General features: G+C 39.2%; 1 protein-coding gene across 1 annotated transcript; it reads left to right on the top strand.

Annotated features, from left to right (window-relative positions):
• Nucleotides 1–4,662: 4,662 nt before the first annotated feature.
• Nucleotides 4,663–11,540, top strand: LOC146648748 (uncharacterized). The gene is made up of 6 exons (XM_085389473.1): nt 4,663–4,750; nt 5,501–5,782; nt 8,279–10,201; nt 10,282–10,371; nt 10,786–10,848; nt 11,405–11,540. Exons 2-6 carry the CDS (start codon nt 5,512–5,514, stop codon nt 11,431–11,433), a joined length of 2,376 nt encoding a protein of 791 aa, XP_085245599.1. The 5' UTR covers nt 4,663–4,750; nt 5,501–5,511; the 3' UTR covers nt 11,434–11,540.
• Nucleotides 11,541–12,424: the final 884 nt, after the last annotated feature.

Below are 12,424 nucleotides of genomic sequence, written 5' to 3'. Positions count from 1 at the left end.
GAAAAGGTTAGAATGGAAGAAATTGATTCTCTGTCTGTGCTTTAAACAAGTTGAGATCAGGAATATCTGTAAATGACTGATTATAAACTGTGTGTCAAATCATATCATAACAAAACTCTGTTCCACCCAAGGCAACAGCTGAAGTTCAGTGTGAAGTTCGCCATGAAACTGGATATAGACTAAACCTACATATTCACAATATCAGCAGACTTCAATTATGTTTCCCTCTTATTACAAATCCTGTCTGCCGAGACATTCTGATACTAAAGTTACAGAGGCTCTAAAGCCACGTTCACACTGCAGGTCATAAAGCTCAATTCCGATTTTTTGATCAAATCCAATTTTTTTGTCTGCTTGTTCACACTACAAATAAAATGCGACAGCAAACGCGCTCTAGTGTGATCACTCAAAGTGGCCGCATGCACAAAAGAAGACATCACACACAACACGTTCTGTTTAGACCCAGAGCAAACAGTATTGTTTGACTGATGGCCCTTAGTATAAAGACTTCAGACTTTACGTTTCCCAATTTTTGCTTTAAGTTATTTTGTTATTTACATAATAATGTAAATAACCTAATAATCCTTATTGCTGTTTTAGAGAAGCGGTGCTTCAAAGGATAGACTAACATCTACACTGGATGGCCAGGAAGCATTCACGATGTCTTCTCCGGCGCTGATAATTGGCGTCTGTCTTGTGTCAGTGACGTAAAAGACGGATTTAATGCGACATGACCGTTCGAACAGCAGTCGCTTTCTAAAACATCAGATATGTATCGGATTCAGTACCACATACAAGAGTGACCCAGATCGGATTTGAAAATATCGGATTTGTGCCGTTCACACTGTCATACCATGATCGGATATGGGTCAACAAAATCGGATTTGATGCGCTTTCGCCTGCAGTGTGAACTTAGAGACTGATTTGATTGAGCCGACTGGAATGTGCTGCTGGAAACAGGGGAGAACAGTATGGACACTGACAGACAGGTTGACCTGTCAGACTGTTTTACTGAGTACATGAACTTCTGTAGAGACGCAGTCATACCTACAAAGACTGTATGCTTTTTGCACAACCAGAAATTGTGACCCTAAACACAACTGAGACCACAGAGTGTTCTTGTTATGTTTCTTTTTCTTTTATTGCGCTTGCACAATGTTTTCGGTTTGGCACCAATGTTCCTTTGGACTGTTCAGTTTTCCACCTGACTTCACTCTCCTGTCACTAGCTCCTGGCATCACTGAAAAGGGAGAGACCTGATGACCACAAATAAGCTGCAGCTGCTCATCAGCCTCCCTGGTACTGCCCCTCGACTCTGCTGCACCACACCTCTCCCTGCAGTGGGCCATTTGGAGACCCAAAAGTACAATGTGCAATGCTAAAATCTTTTTTTTTTACAAAATACAAATGTAATGGTTTTTACAAACAAGACGTTAATACTACACTTACTGGCCACTTCATTAGGACCCCCTTTTTCCTTCAAGTGCCTTAATTCTTTGCATTATAGTTTTAACAAGAAAACATTCCTCAGAGAATTTCACCATATTGACATAATAGTATTACATAATTGCTGGAGACTTGTCACCTCCACATCCATGATGCAAATATCTAATTCCACCACATTCAAAGGGTGCTCTATTGGATCAAGACTTGGATGCCATTTGAATACAGTGAACTTATTTTCATGTTTTAAGAATCAGTTTGCGATTATTTAAGATTCTAGATTTGGCAATCCACACCAACAAGGTATTTTCACACAGAGAACTGCTGCTCACTGGATAGCTTCTCTTTTTTTGGACCATTCATAGTAACCCTAAAGGAGACTGTGGTAAAATCCAAGTATATCAGCACAACCATGCCCTGATCAGAGTCATTTAAATGTTCTTTCTTACAAGGGATACACATGCAAGTGATATGAAACTGCAATAATTTTAGAAGCTGCATTACAAAATTAATGTAAAAACTAGACTTAAAGGGGGAAAAAAGAAACAAAAAAATAAAAATAGTAATAATAATTTAAAAAAAAAAACTAGACTTATATCTAACACTGTAAGTTTTTTACGGCTTTGTTTCCTTAATGCCATAGCTTTAATGATCTATGGTAACTGTGTCCCCATTAAAAATGAAAAAGTGTAGACATGTCATTTGCACATAATATTTTAAAAGACAGTAAGATAGAACTGTAACTTCATAATACAGTTTTTTTTAAATGAATTTGACCTTCTCTATACATCACATTGAAGTGTTCTTTCTTGTCATGAAGCCATGACTTGACATCACATGTTGCACTTCCAGCTTCTCAACACACTCTTTACATGTCAGTACGTATATAACTCTATCTGTTATAATAGTAAATGGCCTGTATTTGTAAAGCGCTTTTCTAGTCCCTAAGGACCCCAAAGCACTTTGCACATCCAGTCATCCACCCATCACACCCTGGTGATGGCAGCTACATTGCAGCCACAGCCACCCTGGGGGGCACTGACAGAGCCGAGGCTGCCGGACACTGGTGCCACCAATAGGCAACAGGTGAAGTGTCTTGCCCAAGGACACAACGACCGAGACTGTCCAAGCCGGGGCTCAAACCGGCAACCTTCCGATTACAAGGCGAACTCCCAATTCTTGAGCCACGATCGCCCCCATAATAGTGACCTGTAAATCCTTTGCAGCTCTCTTTTTAGCCAGTTGCCTAGATTTCATGCCTAATTGCAATGCAGGCTACAGTGTTGGCTGGATTTGGTGCAGGAAATCCTTTCTTAGTGTCCTTTGATATAAAATACCTGGATGTTAGGCAAGGATAAGGCACTCCATAATATGGCCCGCGCCCTGGAAAGTACAGGGTACTTAAGATGTAAGATGGAAAATATTGTTTGATTTTCTGGAAATTTACCATGAAATAACCCAGTACATAAAACTACTGTTGCTGTACTTAATTTTACTTACAGTGCAATTATTCTATTGTTTGGTGTACAAAAGCAACTACCTGTAATTACAGGTACCTGTGGTCTTACAGTGTAATTATTTTATTGCTTCCTTCAAAAACCTCAATTGTTACACAAAATTACATGGAATTTACAGGCTACTTTTGTCTTAGTTGTGGGTCCAACAGTGTAGTTGTTTCATTGTTTCACAGATCTTGCATAATACGCCTCGCATTCCAGAAAGTACGTTGTACTTGTTGAGCCTTAATGGTGGGTCTTACAGTGTGATTGTTTCATTGTCTCCTGCAAAAACCTGACTCGCTGCCTGCAGAATGTGCGTAAGAACTGTTGCCTTATTTGCAGGTCATGTTATAAAGTGTTACTGGAATCTGTATTAATGCATGCTGTATCCTCCTCTCTGCAGCTCTGCAGCTTTTTGTGAAAACAGTCTTTAAGGGCATTTGTAGTTCCATTTGCTATTATGACATTGATATCAGGTGTCAGGAGGCAAGTTAGGCTGATCCATAATCTGCCTCTCTGCTTATCTGCTGGGTGTTCTAAGATGAGAGTTTTATCAACATACTACTCTAGGCACGTTTATAAAGTGAGAACAGTGGCACCCTGCAAGAAATTCTTATGAACTCAGGCACATTTGATGTTTTTGTGTTTATATCTACACAGCCAGTAATCCTGCTCCGTATTCAAATAATAAATAATATTACTAAATAATATTATTGTTGCGCTGGGCATTTGTGTTTCTTGGGATAAGACTGAAAAAAAGCAAATAGGTTATGATGTGTTGTATGTATATGTATGTGTATATATATATATATATATATATATATATATATATATATATATATATATAAAGATGGTCATTGTGTTTGCAGTTTTCTGACGTGATGTACATTCTGTTTGAAATGTTACATTAAACCACCAATGATCCGTGCATCACTTATAGGAATCTATTTTGAAAGTAAAGTAGATATCATAGATATTTAGTATTAAACAAATCTTTTCTGCCCTAGTCCATGTGCTTGGGGTCTTGGCTTATGCACCTTCTCAAAGGTCACATTGACAGTACAAGCTTTTTCCTTCTCCTTGTGTTTGAAGTACCAATATTGACACTGATAAAACAGCAAAAGAAACCTCACAAGATAGCTTGATTGTTCTGTAAATGTCTGCTGAGATCAGATATGGACCTTTTCAGAGTTTATCTTCTGTGGACAGCATTAGAGGATATTTTCTGGGGCAGTGGTAATCCTGTGTTAAGGACAAAGAAGGGTTAAAATCTAAAATTACATAATCCAACACATATGGGATCCTTAACATGGCAGAAGAGTGTTTAAATAGATTTCCTGGCATGTCAATATTTATTTATAGTTTCTTTATCATTTTAAGGGGTAGAATATCACTTTGGTGGCTACTTTTGGACTGTGTGCAACCGATGTCCCAGTATCATACTTTGGGCTTTTGCCACCAAGTTAGTGTATGATGAAATGGCTTATATGAGCACAGGTTAGTTTTCTGATACTTCAGTGCAAAAAAGTATGCAGATGTAATTGTAGCAAATGTTTTATAGAAGACTGAAATCTATATATCTGCCAGAACAGCCTCATTAGATTCATCATTTGTCTGAAGTTTGGCTCCATCTAGTGTTTATGTCAGTCTAACAAGACATCTTAGTGTTAGAGACCTGCTGCAAACTCCAAATCAGCACACAGTAGACACATGTGTCTAATCAGGAGCTACTTAAGATCAGGTGTTCATCCCCACTTCTATTTCATTTGTGTTTGCTCTGTCAGTTAACCATTCAGGTCCTTGACAAGGTAAAATTGATAAATATATATTTTATTATATATTTTTTAAAATGTATCAAAGCAGGATTTTGAATGGTGCTAGTATCACAATGACTGATGAGCTTTTTCCATCTGCTGGTTTCAAGGTTCAGTCCTTTTGGTTTTCTGTTTCTGACTCATTTATTCTCTTAATTAGGCTTGGATAGAAAATGCTGTTTATCTTTGCAAATGTGTTCCATTTCATTGATCATCCCATGGTGGGTCCTAAATCTTACACTATAGCCCACTTTTTTTTTTTCTTTTCAAGAAATCAGCTGATGTATGAACACTACTGTCAAGCCAACTTAATGTATTTCTTGAACTGTTAACCTTCTGAACACTTAAACCTGATGCTGCTCCTTGCAGAAATGTTAAATTGACAATGGTGTACAGGTTTTTTGAGTTACAAACACACAGCTTCAAACTAAATGAAAATTTGGTGCCATAGTAAGGATTTGGGCTGTATCAAATCTGTCATAGATCCCACTGGGTTGAGAGATGATGGCTGAAGACCACAGCGCAGGTTTCTCTCTTTCCAAACCAGGTCATTTACTCTCTCCTTGTATGTGGTCATGTTTCTGTATGGCATATGCTGAATGAAGAATAATGACCTTCATTCCCTGTGTGTAATGTCTCTAAGATTTGTCTTACAGGTAGTAAATGTCTTTTCCTTTAAATTTTTTTTTTAAACTGTTCCTATTAATACAACATAGATTCATAACTGACACCCCTTCCATGTAGGTTGACTGAACATGGCAGCAGCGGTTAACACGCCTCCTCTGGCTCCTGAAGGGCCAAGTGGAGCGAACCCACACGTTCAAGTTAACGCTGACGTTGCAAACTCTGCACAGCAAGATCCAGGACTACACAGCACCAGCCAAGATCCTGGACCATCTCATCCTCAACACCCTGTCTTTCCTAGACCTCTCTTTTATGTTCATGCTCCACCGCTACCCCCATTCCTCCAATACCAGTGGCCCATGCCCTTGCCTTATAATCCCTTTCCAGGCTTCCTAGGCATGGGTAAGTTGAGAATTTTCATTAGTTTATAAATATGTTAAATTGGTGCTGTGCCTATGGACTCAAATTGTGGTCATAAATCATTTGTACTTGTAAATCAAATGCGTATTTGTGAACTGGGTTTTGTAACCTTGTAAACCAAAATATCTGCATTTTATGTTTGCGTATCTGTAGATGAGAGTGTGTGTGTGTGTGTGGGGGGGGGTCTGGTTGCACATGCAAAGCAAAAAAACTACGTGTAAAACTCTGCGCTAAAGTCCCTTCACTTGCGTGCTAGTTTAAAGTTACAAGAACAAATCTTGTTCTTCATTTTGAACCTGGAGGATGTCTTTGTAAATATCCCATAGGGGTCATACAAGCCTTTCAGTAGCTGTTGAAAGGGTAAAGTTTTGTTATATCAGTGGCTAGAAATACCATTTGTACTTTAGGATTAGTCTAACACAAAGTCAGGGCTGACCCGGGACCACTGCTGTGAGTCAGTGTGCGCAGCATGAAGGTCCTTTCACAGCGGATGCAGCATGTCCTGCTAATGCTAAACAAGCGCCAAGTATCCAGAATTTGTTTATCGCTAATTCATAACGAAGAAAGCTTTGTAACTATCCCCACTAGTGAAGACTCTTTTTCCACAAAACTGAAAATGCTGGGTTGGCATGTAAAAGGTAGTGGTGTGCGGATCGATACTGAAACATCGATTCTTCTGATACCAGTAATTTGTTCTAGAATCGATTCTCATATTAAAATATCGATATTTTAGTACTTTGGGATAAATTTGCAGTTTTTCATTAACAGGAACACAGTGGAAAGAAACGATCATTCGGATCGTCCAAATTGGAAGGAACTACTTCCTTTTCTGCCTTTCATAGTCATATGCAAAATACGGCTGTAGAAATGTGTCGCAGCCCCTGGCCTTAGTGGCCAAGTATAGTATATTATTCTTATTACTGAATCGAGTTTGAATGAGTCGCTCACCAAAATGAATCGGGTTTGAGTCACTGAGTCAGTTGCCCAGAGAGTGCAAAAAATGTACATTTTCACTCAAACTTAATGTTTCTCTTTTCATGTAAATCCTACTGCTAAGATGAGTGATTGAAAAACAACTATTTTTATAGAGCAAAAAAAATTTAAGATTTCTAAAGGGAACATTTATTTTACTTTTATTTTATTAGTATTTTCCACAAATGTGTCATATTAATATATATATATATATATATATATATATATATATATATATATATATATATATATATATATATATATATATATATATATATATATATATATATATATATTTATATTTCTTTCATCTAAATGTCCACTGAGCTGTGAGCCAGGGGGCGGTATTGAACGATTGGGTCATGATTGGCACATCACTACCTGGCGTGCGCACTCACAACAATGGCTGAGCGTAAACGGAGTCATATGTGGACGTATTTTACCTCCACAAACAGCCAAGACACGGTTTGCGATACATGTGGCAAGACAGTGAGGTGTTGTGACAACACCACTAACCTCGTCAAACACCTCACGGTAAATCATATCACAGAATGATTATGTTGAGGAGGAGCGGGACAGGTGCTACTAGAGACAGACTTCTCTCGCGGAGTCCTTTAGTCCTGCAGGCAGGCAACATGCTCAAATAGCGCACAAGTTCAGATTTTTTTTTTCTATATGATAATTCTGCATTATTAAGCAATAAGAACAAGTAGTCTGATGTCCTGTAATCATTATGAAGCTATATTATTACAATTTCATAATACAATTACATATTGTATCATGAAATACCATGAAACATTAAGTTTTTGTACAGTGTATCGGATCAGTATCATCGATACCACCCTGAATTTTACTTGGGATCGGAAAGGAAATCGGTGGTATCGCACATTAGTAGTAAAAGGGCATTTATTCTTGCAGGACCTGAAGCTCAGTAAAGCACCTCTCCAACAGCCAAACCCATCTGTTCTCTGATTGGCTTGTTAAATTTGGTCAATGTCATGTCAATCGCAATCAGCTGAAAGGAATCTGGTCAAGTTTTGTATGTGTAAGCTGAGTAACAAACAGCCAGGGAATCTGAGCGCAGAGTTTTACATGTATTTTTCTTTTTGCTTTGTGTGTGCAACTAGACCTTAACGAAAAAATTTAACTTATGTAAATATTTTTACACACACAAATATTCTCATCTACAGATGCACAAACATAAAATTTTCAGATATTTTGGTTTACAAGGTTACAAAACTCAGTTCACAAATGCGCATTTGATTTAAAAGTACAAATTATTTATGACCACAATTGGAGCCCATACTGTACCCCTTGCCCGCTCTACATGTATGCATGCAAGATTCAGTCTTTCTAACATGTGTGAAATGGCTCTGCAGCTCCTATCATCACATACAGAGCAGTAACATGTTTATATCTTGTAGAGTAATTAAACTGTAAGGTGGTACTGTCTGTATATTATTCCAAAATGATCACCTTCACTCATTTTTTCTTTTTCTTTTTAAGGATATGGTATGGTCATGCCCCCACTTCCCCCGCCCTCTTACCTGGAGTCTCCAGCTTACATTGTACCACACCCTCAGGTACAACCAGTCGACTATAGACGCCTGCTTCATCCCCAAGTCCACAGTCATGCTCCTTGTGGATCGTTTCAAAATTTAAACCAGACTCGCAGAATTCGCCTGCCTCATACTACCCCTGTTAGAGAAACTGTGAATTCTGAGGTCCAGACGGAACCCATACACAGAGGTGGAGGTGGCTATGATGAGGGGTGCCCAATTCTCAGCTCAGACTCTGGACGTGCAACTGCCTCAAATTCTCCTTCATCCTTAAGCTCTGGTTCCCAAAAACAAGGCTCAGCTGAGGTCGAGACCTATATGTTGGCCAGTACTGAGGCAAAAGAACAGGTCAAAGGGGCTGGCACAAACAGAGTCATACAGGACTGTCACATGGTGCATCCTACAGGGATGACTGTTCAGTCATCTAGAAGGGCAACTCAAGAAATGCAGGGATGTAAGGATGGTGCTGTTCAGGAGTCCTCTCTTATCCCTCCTTGCAGAAATGCACATTGCAACATGTGGTCAGTGAGTTCTCAGGATAGCATGGGGCCAGTATGTAGCTTTTCTCAAAAAGAGGATGAAGTCAAAGAGAGGCGCGTCTCTGTTCCTGACATTCTAAGCTGGGGAGGTGATGCATCACAGAAAACGATGACAATGGCAGCTGAGACACTCCTTCAAAATAATCTTGAGGTTCCATGTTATGAAAATGAAGTGGAGCATGAAAAGGCTTTTTATCAAAGTCCAAGTAAGCCAAAGAATTATGCAGTGGTGGTTAGCAGTGCTGATGATGTCGATACCGAAGTTATTTCAAGTTCTAAGGACAGTGAAATGATCTTTAAGATCCTCAAACTTCCTTCTCTTTTAGAACCCTTTTCACTGTCAACAAGAGATGCAGATTCTGTGGAACTACTTGTTAGACCTTGCCTGTCTAATGGAGATGAAATTCTGCAGGCACTAAATGCACTCCGCGAGGGGACAGAAAATGGCAGTGAGACGCATGAAGAGTCTACAGAGACCACTCCAAAGCACACATTTTTAAGTAGATGTCAGATGAATAGAAATATTAATGAATCAGTTTGGTCTGTAGAGTCTCTAGCTCCTTTCATTCCTACTAAGGAGTGGCTACAGCAGAATGGTGTATTTGAACCTGAAGTCATTGTAGAGATGGAGAGGGCTGACAATGGTAAATGGTTAACCAAAAAAGATGACCTAATTGGTACATTTGCTAAAGAAAGAAGGCAATCTTCAAGATTTTCTTCTCCGGACTCTGTTCTGGTGTCAGAAAGTGTTCTTACTTTTAGTACCCCAGCTAAGAAGCAAAGTCCTCCAACGACCCCAGACATGGTGTGTGAAACTGAAGTCTCTGAAACAAAAGGAACTGAAGAAAACCAAAGCACAGTTCCTTCAGAAAAGTATCCTTTAACTTCACTTACTACCCCGCAGGGTACAATTTTAACTGCCTCCAGTGATGAAGAGATGAATGACCATGGGTCTTCAAATCCTGAGGCTAACCAAAGCCCAAACCAGGGAACTCTTATATATGAGCAAGAGGAGAAAAGCTCAGTTGAGAGAAAGGAAACCTGCCCCATTAACTCTGCAGCAGAGGACAAAGTCTCATCCACTTCCCAAATGACTCTCCAAAATGACACACAAATGGAGGTGGCGACTGGCGCACAAAAAGTAGATGGTCAAATGAGAAATGTGGAACTGGGCGTGCCAACAACTGACCAGAAGACGGCTCAAGTGACACCATCAAAGGGAAATTTAGTAGACTGTGCAATCCAGTGTACTGAACTACAGGGTCTAAAGTGTTTATGTGAGGAGTTAAAGGGAGGCGTGGGATCAAACAGAAAACCTCATAAATATCCAGGTGGTCTGATTTATTTAGTTTTTTAATTGTTTTTTCCTTTCATGCGGGTATAGTGCTCTAATTGTAATTTATCTCCATAGACTGGAAAAAGGCAAATGATGGAAAAGCTGAAGTATTCTGCAATCAGAAAAATTCAAAGAGGAATGGTCAGTGGCGAAACAGAGGTCCAGGTAATGAGATGCAAGCGTCACATTAAAATAATCATGGGTCATCTGAAGGCCTGCCCAAAAAAAGACTCGCTGTATCTTTGCTGTCACATTTTTCTAGTGCAAACTTGTTCAGTCCTACAGTGACTTGCGTAGCTTCATGCCCATGGTGAGCAAGTTTGCTGCACACGTGCAAGGCTAACTTTATTCTCAGATGGCCTTAGCTTCAAGTCTTTGATTTATATATTTGACGGCCAGATGAGACTCCTTAATTTGGGAATGCACTGTTGTATACTGTACCTAGAACTGACGCACTGTACTTTAATAACCTGATGAAAAATTGCAGCCGAATGCATCTGGGCCATTGAATGAAAGAGTGGCCATGTAAGACCAGTCATTCGTATTAAGTTAGAGACAACACTACTTCTTTGTTGACAGAAAAGCATAACGGCCAGCAGGAAGACTGCAATGGATACGGAAGCAGACCTGGGAAGTTGAAAGGTGAGTCACTAAATGATCCTGGCTTGTCATTGGATGGAAAATTGTGCTCACATGGGGCAGATCTGATTTTAAAATTGAGTACCAATTGGTCATTTTGGTTTGTTTAGCTGATCAAGTAACATTATCAATAATTATGCAGTAACTCCACAACTCAAACTGAGGTAAATATGTGTATAAAATAACGTTTCACTACAGTTCTATATCACAAGATCATTAACTGGATATCCTTAATGGTGGGCTGATGGCATCTGATCTTGGAAGCTAACAAAGGTTGGACCTGGTTAGTAGACCAGGTCGGGAAGTTGATGGTTTGATCCCCAGATCCTCTGGTCTGCATGTCCAAGTATCCTCGGCATGGTTGTGAATGTTGGAAAGTATTTAGGCATAGATAAAAGTACTTTATGAAATTGTGAAGGTTAAGTCTTTAGAAAAAGAAAGGGGTGCTTGAATGAAAACAAAGCATCTTTGCATAAGAAAAGAAGTAGAAAAGTGTTTTGTGTCAGTTTACCACAATTTCACATCTTACTGAAGTTTGCATTGGTTATTCCTCCTTCAGGTGGGAGTGGAAGGTACCCACGGTACTGACAGTGACCACACTTCACCACAAGTCAACACTTGGTTTTTGTTTTTAATTTAAATTGAGTCATTAAAAAGTTTCTTACTTTTCAATAAAAGCCTTGTATTAAACATGATTTAAGTGTTTTGTTTTTTGTTTTACGCCATCTTGCTTGTCAGACATTACTTTGGATGCACAGGTTTCTGACTGGTATAGCAAACTTAACCAGTTCTTCAGGTAAATGACAATGGTTACTTAACAACATTCACCCCAAGTCGGTGATAATTTCACAGCGGTGAAATTGGGTGCTTAGAAAGGTGAGAACTCCCCCCCCCCCCCCCCCCCCCCCTCCAGAATTGGAATTCACACTTGATGCAATCATTAAATGTTAGGGTTAATTGGAAATTACTTTTAACACCAATTTATTAACTGGCACTATAAACTTAACCAAAACCTAGTTACCCTCATTTACTTTCACAAATTTTCCCACTTCTCAGTGGGGCCAAGCAAGGATGTCCTCCTCTTTGCTTCGTTCATGGAGCCGCTAGCAACAGTAAGAGGAAAATATATAAAGTATTTAAACAGTCACTACAGAAAACAAAACTATAGACCTTTGTATAAAGATCTCCTTTATACAGTGTTTTATTCAAGATCCATCATATCTATAGTTGTTTAATACGTTAAATCTTAATCCAGTTAAATCGCAATCATTCATTGGCTTGTGGAATTAAAAGGTATGATAAAGTCATCTGGATCAGAACCAAAAGAGAGCGTCCCCCCCCCCCAACTAGAACCACAGCAGCCTCTAGAGAAGCCTTTGACAACATCACCAGTCCTACAGAGGATTTGAGAAAGAAATGCGGTGTCTATCTTAGTTTCCAAGTGTTCTGGCAGTAAACTAAAATCTATGAATTAGACAGTCCAAAAATTACTTTGTGGAGTTGCTCTGGAGCTGATATGGTGTCAAGGTTAAAGACTGACCCAAATCTTTTGATAATTTGATCACCAAATTCAAAAGTG

The sequence above is a fragment of the Rhamphochromis longiceps genome, linkage group LG18 (assembly GCF_057381845.1).
Source record: "Rhamphochromis longiceps isolate RC_006_pf linkage group LG18, R_longiceps_female_GT1.1, whole genome shotgun sequence".
In the NCBI taxonomy this organism is placed as follows: domain Eukaryota; kingdom Metazoa; phylum Chordata; class Actinopteri; order Cichliformes; family Cichlidae; genus Rhamphochromis; species Rhamphochromis longiceps.
The sequence above is the reverse complement of the archived record's forward strand: the minus strand, read 5'-3'. Positions and strand labels throughout refer to the sequence as shown.